This window comes from Vombatus ursinus, unplaced genomic scaffold (assembly GCF_900497805.2).
Source record: "Vombatus ursinus unplaced genomic scaffold, bare-nosed wombat genome assembly UNPS02014832.1, whole genome shotgun sequence".
NCBI classification, from domain to species: Eukaryota; Metazoa; Chordata; class Mammalia; order Diprotodontia; family Vombatidae; genus Vombatus; species Vombatus ursinus.
In genome coordinates, this window is record NW_020954610.1 from 2,234,981 (window position 1) to 2,258,088 (window position 23,108).

The window sequence follows — 23,108 nt, forward strand, 5'->3', positions numbered from 1 at the left end:
GAACATGACCAATGTGGAAAATTATTTCCCTGAACTATGCATCTTAATTATATGAGGGTGTGTGTGGTTTTTTTTTTAATTGTTCAGTTGGGAAGGATAGTATGAGGGAAAGATAATGCATCCAGAAATTTTAAAAAAAAACTGAAGATTAAATACATATAAATTGAAAAATAAATGATTGCTTAACAATAACAACAAAAAAGCAACTTTATGCTTCACTCAGAATGGCTTAGTATTTATACCTGAAACTTTGGTTAAAACATTGAAGTTAACTTATTAACTAAGAATCCTCCCTCTTAGGCTTCTTGAGGCTAGGGTTAGCTGGTACCATGCCAATAAATGACCTTCATAGAATAACAGATTTAGATTTAGAGTTAGACAGAATTTTAGAAGTTTTCTAGTCCAGTTCCCTCCATTTCACAGTTGAGGCTACTATGGCCCAGAGTGGTTAATGACTTTTCTGAGTTCACATAGGTGGCAATCAGTGGGGTTGGAATTTGAACCCATGCCCTCTGATTCCAAATCCAGTGCTATCCTGTTGGGGTTTTAGACAACGAGCAATGAAAGACCAGAGTCAAGATCAAAAAATTTAAGGAGAGAGGAAAGAGCTAAGTGGTTATCTCCTACTTGAACTTTCTGGAATGGGACCTGCTCATGGCTTGTGGTGATTCACTTGAATCTATCCCAGTCTGAGATGTATACTTATCTATTTACCTATGGAACTCTCCTTTCTCCATAGCTCTTAACTCTACTGGCATTTTCTCACTATTATTAGAGAGCCACTGTAAACAGTATAAAACCAGTGACATTAATTCAAGATCAAAAGTAATGCTACTACCCCCTATATACTGCTTGTCTGCTTCTCTTGCCAGCTGGATAACTCACTGGTCCTCAGCATAGATTAATAAGATGGGATTGTTTAGTCAGATAATCCATTTGGCTTACCTAGACATAGAATTTTACACAGTCCAACCAATTCCGAGTCAGTTATTCTTGACTAATTCAGATGAATAACAACATGTAAAATCCAGTAAAAATAACTCCACATTGGTCAATAAATGACATTATAATCTCTAAACTGGTTAACAAATTCCCCACCTTTACTGGTAACATTGCTACAGTGCTTATAGATACGTTCAAATAACTTTGCCCCAAGGTCTTGGCAGCTAGGTGGCACAATAGATAGAGCACTGGACTAAGTATGAGGAATACAGTCACTGGATAAGTCACTTATTTTCTATTTGTCTTGGTTCCTCATCGTAAAATGGGGAGAATAATAGCACCTGCTTCATAGAGTTGTTGAGATCAAATGAGATATTTTAAAGTACTTTGCAAACCTTAAAGCTCTTTATAAGAGCTAGCTATTATATTATTAGCATATATCATTATTATATTTGTTTTTATTTTATTTACTTGTATTTTTATTATGTTATATTTTTATAAGACTACACTATATAAAATACATATATAATAATATAATACATAGCATAAAAAATAAACCTTAATCATTTCTCTTTTCAACCATCCCATTCTCAAGCACAAGAGAGAAAGAGGGTATGATTTTTCCATTATCATTCTGCTTCCTACAGCTAATTCTGAAGCATGAAATTGAGGCTTGTTTTTATCTCCTATACTTCCTGATGTTAAAACAGGGCTTGATCTCTGTGATCATCATAAATCTTTCCTGATGACTAATAGGTGTGAAAGCTAGTTTGTGGGACTAGTACTGATTTGCCCATGACTTCTAAGACCCTTCATACTCTGGAACTCCCCTAAAATACTCAAATCTTGCCACTAGAGATTTCCCTGAGATAAGCATGGTATGGCATATTTGTATAATAGATAAAGCCAGCATAGGCAGATGAAGACCCCAAAGCCTATGTCCCCAGAATAGGAAACCATCTTACAAAGTATATATAAGCTCTTTTATGGTCTGGGTATGGTATTGCTATTATATGTAGGATTTCTCAGGGAGCAAAAGTTTTATCTTGGGTGTCTACTAGGACTTTGGATCATCATATGCTAATAGGTCTCCGTGTTTTGTTGGCTTCCCCCATGTTTTGCACTAGCATGCAAAAATTTCAGTTGGGACCCACACACCTAGATGTTGGTACACTTCCCCTCTAGGCTGAAGATCCGAGATGAGTCTTGACAATCCTGGTCCAGTGTTCCTCTAGACTCCTCCTGTCCCAGTTTTATGATGTTTGCTAGCCCTGTCACAGTCTAGTCTTAGCCCTCAAAGAACTCTTCTCCAATTCACCTTTGTTCTTGAACATCATTAGTTCCACATTCCGGGATCAATATGCCAATCAATTCTTTATTCACTGCATCTTGATTTCCTCAGAAAACTCCATCTGTTTACTGTTGAAGTTGCTGGATGTATGTGTAAATGTGTGTATACATTCTCACATTCTTTTAAGTCCATTTTACTCCAAACATCTTCATTGTCCCATAAAAAGCATTAGAGCAAGACAATCCTGATTCATATATTTGCAGCACAAACATGTAAGTGTGAAGCGACCAGAATGATATTAATCACAACATATTCTTCCAGGATAGTAGCTGTCCATGGATTCAATGTCTCACTTGAATCTTACCCCTCATGGGCTCAGGCTGGGGTAGGTAGGCATCCACTTATTACCTGTGGGGTTTTTTTGTGAGGGGGAAGTCAGGCTGGGAGCAGACTTGTGATTTCATCAGTGTATGGAACTCCCGGTGTGGATGCACCTTCCACAGTATGGATCAGGAACCTTTCTATGACTTAGGAATTCTAAAATCTGAGGTTCTCAAAGGATGTGCCTCAAGTCTCACTAGGCATGCCATGGAATTATTATCTGTTATTGAAGATTATTATCTGTTAATTATTATCTATTATTGCAGATAAAAAGTTTATTATTTTATTTACCCATTCATCATATACAGTATAATCAGTACAGTATTCACAAAATAAAAAAAAAACTTGCCTATTACATGTAAGCACTAACCTCAAAACACATCAGACCTTGAACTCAACCAAATGGCTGTCTTTATTGTAGGTAAATCACCTTTACAAGTATTCCTGACTCTGTTGTTCTGTATACTGTGTGTGACTCCTCATTGGCATGCTATTAACAAAAAAAAAAAAAAAAAGGTTTAAGAGCCACAGTCTTCATGGGCTAGGAAATCCTTGTGAGGAAACTTCCTCTAGTAATGCAGATGAGTGACTATCCTACAATTTACTGTCTTAGAGAGTTGCCTGGGGCATCTAGAGAGTAGGTGACTTGCTCTTGGTCACATATTCTTTATCCAAACCCAGCTTTTTACGACTTCCTGACTGGCATGTCTCCTATCCACAGTGCCATAATGTTTCTTACTATAATGATAGTACAGATGAATAGTATTAAGAGATGGCATGTAGAAAGAATGATATATCACACTCTGCTCCCATTATTTCCCATTCTCATTTGCCTCTTCCAAAACTTCCAGCGTTTTCCCCAGTCCTGACTAGCTGATGTGGGCTATATGATTTCACATGTACACACATACTTATCACCAAAAATTTAGTCACAGGATGGTGAAATTTTCAAGGTACAGAAATGCATGATGGAGAGATTGCATCAGTGCATCAAATTGTACCAGTGAAGTTTCCTCAGTCATAATCAGCTTTCACCTGCCACACTAGTGTAACACAAACCATTGCAGGTTCCAAGGTTCTTCTTAGCTAAATTCAGTAATTATTACTGGAGGTTTGACTGACATCAGATTATTTTTCTTCTGCATAGCATCTCATGAAACCATATTCTATGCTACAGTATTCATGACTTCATTGGCAGAAAGAATCCCCCAAGCCCACACTCCCTCCATCCCCCACACATGTGAATGCATGGAAGATCTTAAAAGGCACTCACATCCTACTGAATACTGAGCATACTTTAAAAAAAAAAACTAATTACTAAAATGTGAGAGTAAAACTGAACTAGCCATATAAGCTGGGGAACTGTGATAAACTAACAATTTTCCTCTGCTCTTAGCCAAAAGACAATGGATCTCTGAGAAACGGATGACATCTATCCCAGCCCACCTAGTGTGGGTAGATTCCGTGGGACACCAATTCTATTCATTCTGTTCTATTCTTGGTTCATGTAATCTTGGCCCCCTTCTCAAAATATCCACCTCATAATCTACCCCTTAGGTGCATCCTATTCAACTCAAAGCTCCTAAGTCTTGGATGTTTCTTTTATCAAAAACAAAGGAGTAATTAATTCAAAGTAGAGACATTTCATTAAATAGAAAGCAAGATAAATAACAAGGGGAAAATTCTCCTACATATCTACTCAGATTCCCAGCCCAGAAAACACACTTTTTTGGTTGAACCTAGCTAGAATATTTTGCTTTCTCTAAGGCTGTCGTAGGCTCCCTAAAATGCTGCCAATGTTATCCACTGGGCTGCTTGTACTACTAGTTAGTTGAATACTTCCAGAATCTAAGATCTAGCTAAATTACCAGTTCTATAACATGGCCAGTTTTATAGTATTCTATAACATAATTATTTTCAGGGTTCAGGTGCATTGAACATTCCATGCCTACTCTCCATTCTTTGTGGTAATCATAGCCAAGGGCACCACAGAAGATATCATATCTGCTGTATACAAGCAACTCTTTTTTGTCAGTAAGAGTAAAGGAGAAATCTAATATTTGTAACCTAGTTTATCTCTGATAATTTCTATCTCCACAGTTGACTTTACAGAGCAAGTGACTTTCAAAACATAGAATGTTTCCTATTAGCATTATTTATATGCAAAACTATTTAATCACTTGTTTGTTATCAACTATACCTGTAAAGAATTCTAATTAATCAAATCTAAAAAGAAAACTATGCAAAAGCAGGGGGAATGAGGGGAAGAGATCATAATGCTAGCCCTCCTTCCTTCTGGGAGAAAGTCAGTGTTTCTATGGAGTAATCTTGAAAAGAAATCTTGTGCACATCTCAGTCTACATAATAATGCACAAATTATTAAACGCATATGTCCTATTCCCTATTTGACTTAAGGACTGTTGGTGTTATAGAGACTCAAAAGGGCTGTTAACTTTTACAGTTATCCCTTCCACATCGTGGGGGCTTGGAGCAAAGCACTGCAATCTGGGAAATCTGCATAAAATTTTTTGGCCCTCCTTTCATACCAGGGAAGAAGTCTGAATTTTTTTCTTTTTCCTTTAAGGGGTGTTACACAGAACCTTATTGTAAAATTTGGGTTAAGTATTTGGTCATGGGCTCTGTGACTTGTGCTGCCCTGATCATCTATGGCTACCATAAAACTCCTCCCAAAATTCCCATTTTATTTCTTATGCCAACCCGTGATATATCAAACAGCGATGGAGAAAGTCACAATGTGGAAGGGATAACTGTAGTTTGTTTATTACTCTGCTTGCACTTTGTAATCCAAATGCAAGTCACTAATTTCCCAAAACAAATATTTTAGCTGCGCTGGGCCTATAAGAAGTTGGGTCTCCTCCCTATTTTTGCTGGCTGTCCAGCAGCAGCAGTCTTCAGAGAAAGAGTAAAAGAGTATAAATGATCAGTAACTTAATTCCCCCTTTGCCAATGAAGAGCTAAAGGAAAAAAGAAATGCATTCTTTCCAAACCAAATTAACCCATTATACAGGTATATACACACATATTGTCAGAAACAAATACTCTTATCTTATGGGCTTAAATTCTCAAAACCAGCGTTCTAACCCTACACATTTTTTTGTTTGTTTTTTGGTGAGGCAATTGAGGTTAAGTGATTTGCCCAGGGTCACACAGCTAGTAAGTGTCAAGTGTCTGAGGCTGGATTTGAACTCAGGTCCTCCTAACTCCAAGGCCAGAGCTCTATCCACTGCACCACCTAGCTGCCCCTTAAAACCAGTGTTCTTAAAATGAAATGCTCAGCTCTCTGTATTCTCACAAATTCTCAACACACATATGTGGACATTTGTTAAGGAAACTGAATCCCATATGACAAATTCATTTTCAAATGATGACAGTTGCATATATTGTCAAGAAGAGTATTAAGTCTCTCAGCTGATTACAATTAATTTGGCACCCAGGTACAAATGTGTTTATGCCTGGTTCTCCCAACCTATACAGGGCTCTGTTCACCTGTAAACTCAAAATATCATTAGGAAACTTTCATTCTTCCTCTCAGCTTTTGTAAAGTGCATCATTAAGTCAGAAAATAGTACTGGGTTAAGACAAATTAGAGTAGTTAATAGCTGGCAGCCAGAGAAAGGTTAAGAGACAGGACTGGGAGAATCATTTCTGTTTGAGTTAACCTGAAAGAGAGAACAGCCAGACAGAGTCAAGAGTAAAGTAAGATCAGCAAGGAGTGCAAATTGCCATGAAGTAACTCACTGCCATTCCAGTGCTGTGACTCAGTTTCTCTCCGCCATGATGAACTGCTGCTCATCACTGGGATTCACGCACCATTCTTCCCACAGGTTCCTGGACGAAGGTTTAGTAGCAATGTTGTTGGTGGAGAACTTCCTTGCATAGGCTCTAGGGGTATATAGGTGGTGAGCAAGTCCTCATGTTCCTTCATCGGTTCCTTTGCCATCCCAATCCATGAAGTACTAGGGATGGCCTCATTGGGTCCTACAACCCAGAGTCCCCTTCTTCATGAACTCTTCCCCTTTACTGGAAGACTAAAGTCAGATGGGTTCTAGTTAAGAATCTAAAAATGCTTAAAAAGTTGGGATCACTGGAATAAGATACAGAATGAAACTGATAATTTCAATATAAAGCCTGGGGCTCACTCATTAGATCAAATCTTCCTGGGGGAGATCCTGACTTGACCCTTGACCTGCATGCCCTCCACAAACATTTAGCTGATCACTTGGAAAGTATGAATTTAAATAGCCTCCAATTCTCCACAGACCATTGGGTGTATAAGATGGGAAACCATGGGCAAAATAAGTTTAGTTGGAATGTGCTTAATGTTGATATTATACAGAATTCTGCCACAGGTAACAATGAAAGCCAATCATCCTGATGATATGATAGAGAGTACTGACAAGTTCAACCGTATTTATTAGGCACTTAGTGTTTGTAGACAAAAGCACTAGGTGCTGGGGAAATACCAAGTTTAGATAAGAAATGATTGCTGCTTTCATGGAGCTTACAGTCTAGTGGGGAGAGATGACACATAGATATACAAATAACAATTGCACAAAATGACACATGGGAGAGCCATTAGAACACCACAAAATAAGTGCCAAGTCAGGTCTGGAAGGCAAAAGGAATGGGGGTGGGGGGAAGATCAGGGAAGACTTCCTGGTAGAGGTGACATTGGAACTGGACTTTTAAAAAGGATAGGTAAGAAGTCAGTAGGTAGAGAAGGGGAGTGGCACAGGCATTTTAGGCATAGGGAATAAGGCAGAAAGGCATAAGACTTACTTTAGGGAAAAGCCAGTAGCCCAGTTTGGCTAAATTAAAAAGTGCATGGACCAAGCAAGACATAATCCTAGAGAGGTAAGAAGGCATTATGGAGATTATGGAGAACCTTGAAATCTGGATAAATGAATGTGAACTCAGTAGGGAATAGGGAGCCACTAATGATTTTAGAGGGAGGGGATTAACATTAATTTATGCACAAAGATGAGTTTAACAATGGAATGGAGTAATGGCTTGAAATAGGAAGTAGTGGTTATAGAAGCAGAAATATCTAAGGCTTCATTTGAGGGTAGAGTCACCATGTCCGATTTGGCTACCGTACTGTGTAGTACCTACTTCACAGGATTGCTGTGAGGATCAAATGATAGATAACTTTGTTGTGTATTTGGAGGGAATAGCAAGTCGTACATGGTAGATTTGCAGTTTCATGTGCAATCATCTTTTTTTATTGTACTGTTACAGAAAGGTTTGTTTTGTTATGTGAATTGAAAATAAAATAAATTTTTTAAAATTCTTGGCACACAGTAGGCCCTTAGCAAATGCTTGTTTCCTCCCACCCTCCTCTGCCTGTGTAGGACAGGTGGTCAAGGGGTAAAATTTATCTGAAAAGACAGTGAAAAGTACAGTTCAGAAATGAAAGATGCATTGAGGGGCTCAGAGGGGAAAGCATATAACAGCAAGCTCTAACAGAGGCACAAATTATTGGCCTTTACTGCTATTAATGACATTACTTTCAGAAAGGTTGGAAATAATGGCCTCTCCCTCCCCAAAGATCTTTAAAAGCAAATGGATGATAGGATACTGCCTAGCTGAAGCCCACGTAATAAATGGAGACAATTTTGTTTGAGGCAAGAGGGAGAAAGCTATTTAATGAGTGCTTGCAAGGACGTGGAGTTTCAAATTTCTGGCTCTCAATAGAAGCATGCAAACCCACAAAAATGGCTGATATGCATTCATACCAATTCTAAAGACATGGGGACACAAACATTACTGGAAAAAGAATGGAATGAAGTCCCTCCTTCCTGGGTCCAGGAAGGCAAATTTGACACAAGGCCCTGCAGATAACTCAGCTTTAAACCAAGCCCAGACAGAAAAAAAACCAGCCACATATAGTTCCTCTATTACCCACCAGAATAAAAGAATAATTCCATTATATTCATCAAGCATTCATTAAGCACCAACTGTGTGTTAGGTGATAGAGATAGAAAGAAAAAAAATTAAAGCAGGAGCTTACATTCTGCCGGGGAAAGATATGTTGTCTACTGCTTTTAGGCGAGAGCAGGTCTGAAGCGGTGAGCAGAAGGCCCATGTACCTGCGTGTACATTTTCACCCTATTTCTGATTTAGTCTGGCCACAGTCTAAGTGTGTAAAGCCTACTTGGCATCCCCTGAGGGTTGGAGTCAGAGTTACACCCTTCTGTATTCCAAGCTCTCTGCCAGTTCTATGGGTGATTATGGGGTCATACTTTTTTGAAGGGACATGCTGAATTTGAAAGGAGGAGGCCCATTCCTATAAAAAGCAGAAAGCTACTTCCTCAGTTCACTCCCATAACTCACTGATTACCTCCTTTTAGAGAACTCTGTTCTAGCCACTCATTCAAATAGATGTCCATTAAAAAGTATGATATTTCCAAGCAGATAGACTCTGAACACATGGGGAAGTGACAAAAAAGTCAATGGGCTATCATTGTCATTGTCAACGCTTGCCAGGATTCTAACTTGGAGGGACATAAGAATTGTGGAACATGGGAAACTCGGTTGTTGGCTGAGCACACTACAATTATGGTGGTTGTTTTGTTTCTTGTTGCTATTTGGAGGCAAAGGAGGATGGAGTATAATAATTGAATGAGGTAATAATTGTAAAACACTTTGCAAATCTTAAAGTACTACATAAATGCTAACTATTATTGTTATTATCATCATCATTATCTAGAGCTTTAGAGGGCACATTCATAGGACTGTGTATTATCTATATATAGTGTTTCCAATATAGAGTGTGGGGCACTGAATTGCTGCTAAGAAGCAGGGTAAACCAGGGCATCTGCTTCTCTATTTGAAGTAAATGTTTCATAAGGATGCTGACAGTGTGAAGCCACCATCCCAAAGGTTATCTTGTCTGCTCAGTGTTTGTTTGTTTGTTTGCTTTCAAGGGAATTGGGGTTAAGTGACTTGCCCAGGGTCACATAGATAATAAATAACAAGTATTTGGTCTGAGGCTGCATTTGAACTCAGGTCCTCCTGACTTCAGGGCCAGTACTGTATCCACTGTGCCACCTAGCTCCCTCTTGCTCAGTATTTTTTCAATGGCTCCCTTTATTGCAGGTATTCTTAACCTTTCTTTGTGTCAATTTGGTGAAGCCTATGGACCCTTTCCAGAACAATTTTTTTTTCCTGCTTTTTGGTGAGGGTTAAGTGACTTGCCAAGGGTCACACAGCTAGTAAGTATCGAGTGTCTGAGGCTGGATTTGAATTCAGGTCCTCCTGACTCCAGGGCCAGTGCTCTATCCATTGCACTACCTAGCTGCCCCTAGAACAATATTTTTAAAAGAATAAAATAAAATACATAGGATTACAGAGGAAACCAATTATATTGAAATACAGTTAATAAAAGATGTGTGTACATATGAGTGTGGGGGTGGGGAGCTGTTGTAGCATTTGCCCATTTCTGAGGTATAATGAAATTGAAATTTGTTTTATGTGTCATCTCATCGGATCCTCACAAGAATCCTGCAAGGAATATTTTAGTATCACTCTTTTACAAATTCAGAAACTGAGGCTTAGAGAGTTCAAGTGTCTTGCCCAGCATCACATAGCTAGTAAGCATCTGAGGCAAAATTTCATCTTGGGTGTTCCTGACTCACAAGTCCAGACACCAAGCCACCTAGGGGCCTTTTAAAAAAAAAATTTCATTAAACATTCCTAATTACATGCAAAATTTTTTTAACATTCTTTTTTAAAATTTTGAGTTCCAAATTCTCTCCCTCCTACTCACCCCTCCCCACTCCTTGAGAAAGCAAGCAAGTTGATATTGATTACACATGTGAAGTCATGCAAAACATATTTCCATATTAGCCAATTACAAAAGGAAACACACCAAAAAAAAGCAAGAACAAGGGAAAAAGTTTAAATAGCATGCTTCAATCTGCACTCAGAGTTCATAGTTCTCTCTCTGGAGGTAGATAGCATTCATCATCATGGGTCCTATGGAATTGTTTTGGATCATTGTCTCAATCAGAGTAGCTAAGTCTTTTACAGTTGATCATCCTTATAATATTACTGCTTACTGTTACTGCATACAATGATTCTGCTTGCTTCACTTTGCAAGAATTCATGAGTCTTCCCAGATTTTTCTGAAACCATCTTGTTCTTCATTTCTTATAGCACAATAGTATTCCATTACATTCATATACCACAATTTGTACAGTAATTCCCCAATTGATGGGCATCCCTTCCATTTCCAATTCTTTGCTACCACAAAAAGAGCTGCTGTAAACATTTTTGTGTATGTAGATCCTTTCCCCTTTTCTTTGATCTCTTTGGAATGCAGTAGTGGGTCAAAGGGTATGCACAGTTTGATAGCCCTTTCTGTGTAGTTCCAAATTGTTCTCTAGAATAGCTGGACTAGTTCACAACTCCACCAACATTGTATTAGGGGACCCCAGGTTAAGAAATCTGCTTTACTATGTTCTAGGGGCCTTTTTTTTTGGACAGTGGGGCCATACCCACCTTCCTAGTCTCACCACCTCCTGCTCACATTGTTGCCTTTTTTTTTAACCTTTGATGACATTCTGTCCTGTGCATTTGGCAATGAGACTTACCTGTTTATCAAATACAGCTGTTCCAGGCTCTGTCTCTGTTCTAGTTTCTCCTGCTGTGGCTGCAACATATCTTGATAACCCCTGAGGGGTTCCTACAATAAGAACCCATAGCCAGTTGTCCTTCATGTTTAATTAAGACTGAGTATCATCACACTTCCTTGCCAAATGCAGAGAATAGGCTTAATTAAGTAAAATGTTTTCTATTTCCAACTGCCAGTCACTAAAAGTAAATAATCCTGCATAATGCAAGAGAACCTACAACCTTGGCAACCCCTACAACTTTTGTGAAAACACCATTCTGGGTGCAACTTAAGAACAAAAGTGCTGATTAAAAATTGGGATAAAACCAACTGATTTTATCGAGATTTCAAGAAACTCACTTCTACCTTCTCTACCCCCCCAATCTACCCTCAGACATTTAGAAGAAGAATGTCCACTGGAGTTAGGATTCTTGTGTTCTAATTATCCTGCTTGCCAAATCACTCTGGAGAAATCATTTAGTGCCTAGAAATATGTTTCCCCAACACTAAGAATAGGGATAACAATAAATCCTGTTTAACTCCCTATGGGTGCTGTGAGGGTTAGATATTTGGAAAATACCCAGAGTTCCTTAGACAAATGATAAAATATGGTTCACTCTGACTTAAATACAAGGTCTGCTTCTCAATGGAAGAAAATGATTCTCCACATGAGGTTGATTATTTCTTCTTGGGCTCCATGGTACTATTCATTCCTGGCAGAACTGGTCCTACGGAAGAAAAGACTGTTTCTCTCAATAGTTATTCTTGCTTCTTATTTTATTTTTTTTTTTAGGCAATTGGGGTTAAGTGACGTGCCCAGGGTCATACAGCTAGTAAGTGCCAAGTGTTTGGTCTGAGGCCAGATTTGAACTCAGGTCCTCCTGACTTCAGGGCTGGTGCTCTATCCACTGTGCCACCTAGCTGCCCCATTATTCTTGCTTCTTAAGCTAACCTAATCTTATCCAACTCGACCCACCCTGAACTTCAAACATCAGACCCGCTCTTCTGATCCAAATATATGTCCTATGGCTTTGGTGTTGTTTGAAAATATCAACAAAGGGGTTCTCAGAAACAGAAAAGGATGGGGGGAAGCTTGTAATAAATGGAAAACTTAACCGTCCCCATTCAGCCAACTTGAATGTTGGCTTAAAAATCTAGTTATTGAGTAAAGGGGAAGAGATGAAAGGGACACTTGGTTCCCTACTTGTTTTGTTTATTTTTTGACCTAAACCTGAATGTTCCAGGATTGGGCAGGACAAAGGGGCAAGGATCAATCACATTCTTTATCTGTAGAGCGATAACAAGGAAAGAGGCATTGCCTGTGGAGTTAGGGGCTTGAGCTTCAAATCCCCACCCTCTGATGCTTATTTCCCATGTGACCATTTAGTTTATCCATCTTTTTTTTTTTTAAAGGCAATTGGGGTTAAGTGACTTACTCAGGGTCAGTTAGTAAGTGTCTGAGGTCAAATTTGAACTCAGGTCCTTCTGACTCCAGGGCTGGTGCTCTATCCACTGCGCCACCTAGCTGCCCTAGTTTTTTTTCATCTTTAAGAGATCGAGGGGGTTATGCTCAATGGCCTCTGAGGCCCCTTCCTGCTCAAGATCTAGAGTCCCTATAATTTCTTCTTTTGACTCTTTGTGGTTGTCTCATGGGTCCATCATGTTTGCAGTAGAGTAAACTGTTACAAGCTCTTTCAGACTGTTTGGACAGAGTCTCTAAAACGAAGAAAACAAGTGAAGGCTAAGGCTCCACTTGGTAATGTTATTTTCGAAGTGATAGGTGAAGAGACAATGGGAATGCTGCCTGAATCCAGCCCAGTGCTATGCATCCCTATGACTTCCTTCCCCCTCCTTTCTTACCCACTACTAGAATTATAGGGCTAGAAGTAATTCTGGAGGCCAACTCATCTAGGCTCCTACATTCAGGGAGTTATCACCCCTGAACTCTAAACTTCCTATGGGGAATTCTCACAGCAGAGATTCTGAGAGAAGCAATGCAGCTTTTGACTTGTCCAAGGTCACACAGTGGGATTGTGGCTCCCTGTTGCTTGGCCAGGATGAACCAGAGATCTGATCCACTTCAGTCAGGGTGAGGATGTAAAGCGATTAATTGTTTGGCAACAACCTTCACCTCTGCTTCATTTCTGCCATTTCCATCTGCCAAGTTTGGCAGCTTTGTTATCTGCCTAAAGATACAAAGTAAGTGAGGCATCAAGGAAAACTGCTGAACCTTGTGCTGTTCCTGTTTCCTCCAAAGAGTAAGGAATCATAGGTCCTTGGCTAGTAAGTGGAAAATCCAAAACAGCCAGCCCTCATTTGATAGATTTCCCTCTGCACAGAGCACCTTTTTTTCCTAAGCATTTGAGAAAGAGATAAAAAGGGTAAGTACCAAGGTCAACAGGAAGCTAGGGGGTGCAGTGATTAGAGCACTGGGCTTGGAATCAAGGAAGATTCATGCTCCTGAGTTCAAATCTGGCCTCAGACACTTACTAAATGTGTAACCCTGAGCAAGTCACTTAACCCTGTTTGCCTCAGTTCCTCATCTGTAAAATGGGCTGGAGAAAAAATGGCAAATCACTCTGGTGTCTCTGCTAAGAAAACCCCAAAATGGGTCACAATGAGTTGGACACAACTGAAAAGACACAACCACAAAAACCAAGCTCAATGGTGACTTACATGGGTCATAAATTTAGAACCAGAAGGGATCTTAGAGGTCATCTAATCCAATGTCTTCATTTTACAGGCTAGGAAACTGAAGCGTAGAGAGTTGCCCTAGGTCACACTGGTAATAAGCAGCAAAGCTAAGATTTTAACCCAACTCTTCTGATGGCAAATACAGTGTTCTTTGTAGTTAGTATACCATGTTGCTTTAATAGTCAATGGGAGTGCCAGTCAAGCCTCAGAACTTAATATGTGTGAATGTTTCCCAGCCATGGCCATGTCATTTGCTCATCTGGGTGTGTCTTACTTGCCTTACAGGTTCACTCTGAAACCATTGCCACCTATGCCCTTTGTGGCTTTGCCAATTTTGGTTCTCTGGGAGTAGTGATTGGAGGACTCAGTAAGTAATAATGTTCTTTCTTCAAACCCCTGTGTGATTTTGATGCAATTTAAACTGAAATGCTTGGTTACTTCATCTGTCCCATTCTCTCTAATACCAGGAAAAAGATCTCACCAGCGCTAGGAAGGTAGGAGAGGAACAATACAGCAATAAATGCATATGCCACAAAAAGACACCCCCCTCAATATATATCAGGGTGGGGAACCTGTGGCCTCAAGGCCACATGTGGCCCTTTAGGTCCTCAGGTGCAGCCCTTTGACTGAATCCAAATTGGATATATCATATGTGTATGAAAGCCTCAGCCCTTTTTAGTGGGTCAGACTCAGAGCCATAGCTAGTAATTCTGGATCCTAGGGCAAGCACAACAAAATATGCCTAGTGTCAAGCAGCTTACAAAGTACTCTTGAAGAAACCTTTTAAGACAAATTCAGCCAGATTGCCAAGTTAAGACCAAGACCCTACAAGTGTGGGGCAGGGTCAAGACTAGAAGCTCATACTACCATTCATGGAAGGAACCACACCATCTGGTAGTTTTCTATTTTAAGTAAATTACTCTTGCTAACTAGGTGCTACTCTTGTTTCCACCTGCTGAAGAATCACTAAAGCTGTCAGTGGTCTCTAAATTTCAGCACTTTAAAGAAAACGCCAGCCCCCTCCTAGTCACAACTCTAGTCAAACTCCTGTCTCCCCCCTTGAGGAGCTCCCCACCAAAAACTGACTGGGCACTTCTATTCAGAAGATGCATGCATTGAACAGTCCAACCCCAGAGCTCCTTCTGGAGATAATACATTTTGGGGGAGGCCTTATCTGAACCCACTAACAACTCCATGCTTGTTCCATATTCCCTAGCATCTATGGCTCCTTCCAGGAAGCGGGACATTGCCGGAGGGGCTTTCAGAGCTCTGATTGCTGGTACTGTAGCCAGCTTCATGACAGCCTGTGTCGCTGGTAAGTGCTCTGCCCTGCCTATCTGCTAATGACCATAAGATGGCAGTGTTTCAGCTTTGGCTTCTCACCTAAGCCCAAAGGATGGATTTATTTTAAAAAAAAAAAAAAAAAAGGTTGAGAAATGGTCCCTCTATTGTACTTAGAGTGGGTAGAAATGGAAAAGCTGAATGGGGGGGGGGAGGATAGGGAAGGGGAGAGGAGGAACACAAAGATTTTTGTTCTTGAATTAATTAAACGAATGTCATTCTAATGTCTAATTTCTAGGCATACTCTCCAGCCCTCCCATGGAGATAGATTGCTATAGTCTTTTAGAAAATGCCTTCAACTCAACTTCACCTAGCAACACAACTGAGCTAGTTACCTGTTGCCAAAACCTATTTACCAGGTATTGTACCCTTGATTACAACTACTTTATATTCCATTATTAAGAGGCTTATGATAGAGTTTGACCTAGAGATACTTTCTTATTATGGCAGTTTTGAAAGGAAGCTTAAGGAGGCAATACACAAAGAAAGGAAAAGTTTTGCAAATGTGGCCTAATGAAAATGTCAGGTCCTAGCATTTGTATAGTCTTTTCAACCTCAACCTTTCATTTTGGCTTCCTTTCGATAATGAACAGGCCTCCCCATCCCCCATCCCTCCCATCCTGTGGTCCTTTCTGAGGTCAAGATGTTCACTTGGTACTGAGATCAAGATCTGATGTTCATTTCAACGTATAATATATTGGTTAAAATCACTGAACTGATAATATCCTGTCCCAGCTGTAAAATGTCCCTTTCCTTTTTCCAGACCAACCTGATGGTGAGGCAATATGCTGTAGTGGATAGGGTACTGGACTTAGAATCAGGGAGACCAGAGTCAAAATCCCACCTCAGGCTCAGTTACCTGGGCTAGTTACTTAACTTTTCTGTGCCTTAGTTCCTTCCCCTCATCTGTAAAAGGAAAAGGTTAGTTAGACTTAATGGCCTTTAATGTCCCTTGCATATTTAAATCTATACTCCTTAGATCCTTCAAAGGTGCTATAGAGACAAGTCCTCCCCTGGGGAAAGGCTTGATCCCAAAAGGCCTGACATCCTTTAGGACACATAGTTATCCCTTCCACAGCCTGACTTTCCTCATCATGGTTTCAATATCACAGTAAGTATAAGAAATTAAATGAGAATTTTGAGGGAGTTTTGCTGAAGCCACAGACGACACAGAAAAAAGTTTAGAAACTCAGAAATAAATATATGTATAGTATTGTATAATCTCAACATATTTTATATTTTAACACCATGATAATCCAGACTTTTCTGGTACAAAGAGAGGGCCAAAAATTTTTATATGGATTTTCCAGGTTGCAAGGGTACCACACCCTTAACCCTCCCTGATGTGGAAGGATGACTGTATATATAAAGTCATTTGTCCATGGTTGCACTGGCTGGAATGAAGAGTTATGTTACTATGACTTCCCATCCTCGGGCAATTCTAATAGATCTAACCATGGTCCTAATTCCAGAAGAAAAATACTGTCTTTGTGCCTTATTGACATATTAGAAAATCCACTTAATTATTTTTTTTCTCTTTGGCTTGGGGTTTCCTCTATCCACCAGCACTGACACCAGCAACACCAGTGATATTTTACCAGGAAGCTTATCTACCTTGAATGGCTGCTGTCTGGTGCTGAATCCAACTACATTTAACTGTGATTGGGTCACTACTTCATTCTGAGCTTAGTCCCTTCCCAAGATGGTCCCCAGAACAAGCTTCAATCAATTTGAAGGGAACAATGTGAAAATGAATTTATGTGATCACACTTCTTTATTGGGGGAAGGAGGAGTTGTGGGAGAATATCAGATACTATTTATAGATTAATTTTTCTACATGGAATCAGCATGGACTGGAAGAGAAAGAGAACAATAAGTATGACCCATCAAAAACTATTCGCCTCCTCTGTCCCCTATCTCTCCCCAACAAGGACACTAGGCTGTTCAGATATCCTGATGGAATCATCTCTTTATTCTCTTCATTGTCATTTGGGTTTGGTGTTCCAGAACACTTCACCTGAACACAGGTATTAATAAACTAATAAATTCACCAATAAAAAAAAGCTCTGCTCACCAGTCGCTCGTTTGACATCCTGAACTGGAGGTCCAAAGAGACCCCCTAGAATCATCATCAGTTATAGACCATCCTGATTTCACTGGGTCTGATTTGAAACAAGACATTTACATCAGACCTTAGAAAGTCTCAATGCAACTGTCCATGTAAAAGCAGACAACTGACTATTTCAGAGAGAAGCAGTGTCACCCCCACCCAAGGAGATAAGACAAGATGCCTAAAAGTAAGAGGAAAATGTCCATTCCACTCTCAGATTCTTAAGAGGCACAATTTGAAAAACAAAACCAAGAGAAAGATCTGCTACCATGGTTACCATGGTGAAATCCACATTCACTATTCCTTATCTATGGTTTTGAGAGAAAAGCTGTCTCCAGCTATGATACCCTAGGGAAGTGGCTAGGCCTCTGTGTTTCAGTTTTGCCAATGGCAAAAGGGGAAGACCACCAGTTCGAATCTACTTCACAGAATTGCAGGAGGGGGCACCCTGATGACTAATGGGTAGAATTCCTGAGTTCTTAGACACAAGGATATAATTACTTTGTAGGCCCAGCATTTAGGATATTTATTAAAGTGTCATTCGTGTTACTCAGTAATAGAAATTCAAAGGGAAAACCCAGGATCATCAGTTTGGGATCATCTCAGCCCCAGCAGGTTACAGTGAAACAATAACAATCAATCAGAGTGTCCTGTGTATTATTTTCACTCTTGTAAGTTATCTTCTGTACCTTGAGGCCAGATAAGCTTGACTCCCAAGAATTTTGGGAGACTTTATAGGGTTGGGAGATTTAAGAATACAGTTTCTTTCCCTTTAACCTTTCAAATGTTTGTGAAATTCAACAACTGTACATTTGTGCACAATGAAAATAAATATAAAATATTTAAATAGTTTTTACTAGTATTTCTATAATGCACTTTAAGGTAAGTCCCTGTTTTCAACTGTGTTCCTGAGATATTTAAAAGGGGGGGGCAGTGGGGAGATGGGTCGGATGGGAGAACCAAACACACCAACAAACAGTACATAACCAACAAGTACAACCAAAAGTCCTTTCTATATTGTACAAGAAAGCTGATCTTATGATTTACAATTGTTATTTGCAACAGCCTTAGACCACTCATCAGCCAAACTATGTCTTTGCTCAGAAAGTTCCACCCCATTCCTAGTCATTTCCAATTGCCAAGGCTATAACTGAGACAAGGTGACTGGGGCATTGTCCTAGGCTATCAAAATTTAGAAGATGCTGAAAGTACTTTAGCTCGTAGAAATAACTGAGTTTAAAATCAGATAGTAAGAATAGTTCATTGAAAGTGGAAGCCACCAGATGGTGAAACTCTCTCCTCTCCTTTCCCTCTCCCTTTCCCCCTTCCCCTCCTCTCTTCCCCTTTCCTCTCCTCTCTCTGCCACACCCTCCCACCAAAAAACTATGTAAGCATGCACTTTGGGTGAACTGCTCTCTAGTCCTGCCCTGTTGTCTCTCCTGGTGGCAGCTTCCTCAGCATGGGCATTAAGCATCCTGAGAGAGGTCTCCACCCAAAGGGGCTGATGTTCAGGGACCTCTAACTCCCCATCACGGGGTGGTATCCAAGGTACAAGGGTTTAATGGTAATGTCCTTAGGTCTCTTTCTCAAACTGAACCTGTCTTTAAACATCAACATCTGTTTGTCTTGGGAGTATTGTAGGAGGTTTGCTCTGGGTACAAGACTGCCAGACAACAAGATAATCTCTCCACTGTTATCCCCTGGCCTTGTGTTTCTCTGCTACATCGTTTGTAGCTGCTTTCAGCTTTGAAGGATTCAATGATAGGTAAAAGAGGAAAAAGTCCTAAAAATACCAGAATCCTCAGATAATTTTGCCCTTTTCAACAACATTCAATGCTTACTTAAATGTCTACAATTCTAGTCAAGTTTACTGCAATATGAACTTCTGTCAACTGAATCTGGTTTTTCCACTGACTTAGATTTTAATGATAACAACTGACTTGGGGGAGAGGGAAATCTGTGATTTCTTTGACCCTGGAAACTCCCAGGAAAGAAATATCTTCTGTCATGTGGAATTACACCTGCTTTTAGAATCTTAGTCTTAGAGTTGCCTGAGACACCAATGGGTTAAGTGACTTACCCAGGGTCACATACACAGTATGTATCAGTCAGGGCTTCAACACAAATTGAGGCAGCTCCAAGATGAGCTCTCTATTCATTCTGCCTTTCTCAACTGACATGTATATGGCACTTTAAATTTTGCAAAGAGTTCTCCATTCATGATGGCATTTGAACCTCATAACAACCCTATCATATAGGTCTTACAGGTACAAATGAAAGGGAAAGAGATGAGAGTATAAACATTTATTAAACACCTACTGTGTATGAGGCACTATGCTAAGTGCTTTACAATTATAATCTCATTTGATTACCTTATTCTTCAAATAAAGAAACTGAAGCTCAGTGATATGAAGTGACTTGTCCATGGTGAGGTCTTGCTAACTCTCCATTGATAATGCTATGCTACCCTCCCCCTCACAAGAGATGTTACAATGGGAAAAAATAGATAGTGATTGAAATTCAGTGATATAGGAAATGCCTAGGTAAGAAAACTCTCTACCAATTGGCATCTTCTCTGCAACTTGAGTCATAGAGAGTTGCCCAGAGCACCAAGAGGTAAATGTTGCCCAAGGTCACACTGTCAGAATGTATTAAAGGTAGGACTTGAATCCAGGTCTTTTTGGTTTCCAAGTCAACTTTTATACACACTACACTACACTAGTATAATACAATAAGTGAATTTAATACAAGTAAGGCACAATACCTGCCCTTCATTGGCACTCAGCCCTACTTATCTTCGTGAACTTGGTCAAGATTAGCTGAGTTTTTTCCCTTGGAGACAAGGGACTATAACCCTTAGAATCCAGAGAGACAAAAGACCAAATCTTTGTATTGGCCCTTCACCTGTTTTTTGTTTGTTTTGGCATGGCCTGCTGAGGCCATTCTAGAATGGATTTAAGGCATAGGACTCTAGGACCCCCTGTGCTGTTCAATGTTAACACCCCCAACATACATATGCACTCACACGTGTTACAAGGACTTCATAACAACAGAGATGACTAGATGACTAACATGCAATCATCCATAAACACGTCTACCTAATTACCTTTTATTTCAGTTAAATGTCAATCTTCTTTCTTCTGACAGCAATTGAATGAACACAATTGAATGAATACGGGAGGTCACCATGAGGTGCTTAGGACTCAAACTAGGTCTATGAGGAAGCAGCTAAGGCCATACTTTTCTAATCATAGAACATCTCAAAAATCATAAAATCTTAAAAGAAAGGTTCTGAAGGGCTGATGAGAACAGAATGTACTAGGAGGAACTGACTCATTTCCATACACACTTGAGATGAAAAAAATCTTCATTCATATTTTAGATAGGCAAAAGTACAGGCAAAAAGAAGAAACATTCCTTATAGTTCAACAGAGGTGAATCATGGGGTATTGAGAAAAAACTACTTGTTGCAATATTTAGCCTCATAAGAAAATTTAAAATTCCAAGCAGGAAGGAAAATAGAGAAACAATATAAATCTCCTTGAAGGCAAGGGCTGTTTTTTGTCTTTGCATCCCCAGCATCTAGTACTGTGTCTGTCAGATAGTAAATGCTTGTAGAATTGAATATATATTTTTGAAAATATCACAGGCTTTTAATAAAAACTTTTTTTGTGTGTGCAAAGGATGTCCCAAAAGTCTTTAGTACACTTACATTTTCATAGCTTCAAACTGCTCTAAGACGTTGGAGATAGCCAGTGAAAAGGTAATAGCTGACTTTTGCAAAGTGTTTTATATACATTATCTTGTTTGAGCCTCATGCTTTGTTGTTGTTTGTCCTTCATTCTCCAAGAAGACCAATGAAGGTGATATTTTGATTTGCAAGTGACTTGCAACCCAGGGAGGTAGGTACTATGGGTTTTATAGATGAGGAACCTGAGGTTCAGAGGGGATAGGTGACTTATCCCTGGTCCCACAGCTAAAGTATAGAGATGAAATTGAGCCCTATCTTCTGAACTCCAAATCTAGCACTAATCCACCCACTGAAGTTACTGACTCACCAGCTGAATATAAAATGTACTTTGAGGGAGTCAGTTTACCTAGGGTGAGGACAGATTTGCAGGGATTTTGATAGACAGTCAAGTCGATGAGTATTTTATTAAGTGTTTACTAAACTCAGATAGCCAGGAACTAGGCTAAGAGCTAGAGATACAAAGAAAGGGGAAAGCAGTCTCTGCTCCAATTTAGTTATAAAACAATAGGCATTAGAGAAGTCATCTGATAGAGAAGGAAATTATATGGCCCTATAATTCTTCACTGTGACCATGATCATCTTAAGTATATTGTTCTAACCAAATAAGAACCTCCTTCATCTTACAAATAGTAGATTAGTAAAGAACCAGAAAACCTTAACATTTAGAATCAGCACCTACCCTGGGGACATGTGCACATTAGACACGCTGTAATGATCACAAAGTAACAAAGTTGTGATAACCTTCCATAGTCTTCCAAAGACTACCTTCCCTTTTTTATTCTACCTCCCACAAGAGTTGTATGCTGAAATCATCTAAAACATATTACAAACCAACCTTCCTAAGCAATCCATTTTAACCTTTAAGAATCTTCAGCCCACTAATTCTCGTGCCTAATCTCATTCTCTCTAGCTGTAACTTAAGCTTCTTTTCTCTTAGGCAGGTGTTCAGTGGAGAGGAAATGTCAGGTGTCCCAAAGAACAATCCATTGCTTACCAGCAGAAACCCTAAACCTTTCCTATATCCAGGGCAAGTTGATATCTTCTCAATGTTTTTCTATTCAAGATAAATAGTCAAATATTTTTGTAAAAGGTGATGCAAATCAATATTTCTTAAGTCCACTGCTTGGGGCAAAAAAAGCTATCGGCTTAAAATTAACATTAAGCAACTATTGGTATATATGACTTAGGTTAACGGGTTTCCAAATAAGAGTTTGAATCTAAATCTTTAGTTAACAGGTGATTATGCATAATGTGACAAGCCAGAAAACCGAGTTGGAAATTGAACAGATGTTACCTAGCTCCAAATCCAGCATTTTTCCCTCTTAAGCACTGCACCTACTGCCTAAGGGTGTATTTTAAACCATCATTACTATTGTATTTCAATGAATATCTTCATTCAGTTTACTTTTCTGAAGCTAACCAGAATTAAGACAAATCAGCACAATGCACAATGAAAAAAGCTTTTGGTGATGAGATTATCCCAGTTTACGTGCGGAATTTCTTCCTTGTCACATTTATAATAAACACTTCTGGGAGCTAGGAAAGTTTTTTCTTTATCTACAAAACAACTTCAGCACCTTTGCTATAAACAGCAAATGTTTAATTTCAAAATCTGTGAAGCATTCTAATTTTTATGCACATACATTTTGGATATTCATAATGGAACTAACATTATTTTGGTTAATCCAACTAATCTTGCCCTTACTGCTTCTCTCCCCTTAAGTCTTTATGCTTATTTATTGACCTTAAATGAGACTTCTGTAGTTTTGGTCTTTGGGTTGCAGATGAATTACAGAGCAAGAAAAGCTAAGGAAACACATATTAAGTGATAGCGAGTGGTGTTTTTTAAGATTAATTGGCATTCCAAATAACAAAATTCTTCTTAACCTTGATAAAATTGCTCAGCCTCAAATACAAAACAAGAATCACATTTGCAATTGTCCTCTCAGGGCTGCTGACAAAT

At 39.4% G+C, this 23,108-nt stretch overlaps 1 protein-coding gene across 7 annotated transcripts in view; it reads left to right on the top strand.

The window, feature by feature from the left end:
* LOC114026045 (solute carrier family 28 member 3-like) overlaps positions 1-18,243 on the top strand; it is a 135,582-nt gene extending 117,339 nt beyond the window's left edge. For all 7 annotated transcript variants that reach the window (XM_027839650.1, XM_027839651.1, XM_027839648.1 and 4 more), the window contains 4 exons: positions 14,229-14,310; positions 15,160-15,258; positions 15,523-15,643; positions 16,851-18,243. In XM_027839650.1, the coding sequence (XP_027695451.1) occupies positions 14,229-14,310; positions 15,160-15,258; positions 15,523-15,643; positions 16,851-16,968 (420 nt within the window). In that variant the 3' untranslated portion in view covers positions 16,969-18,243. The remainder of the gene's footprint in view (positions 1-14,228; positions 14,311-15,159; positions 15,259-15,522; positions 15,644-16,850) is intronic.
* Positions 18,244-23,108: the final 4,865 nt, after the last annotated feature.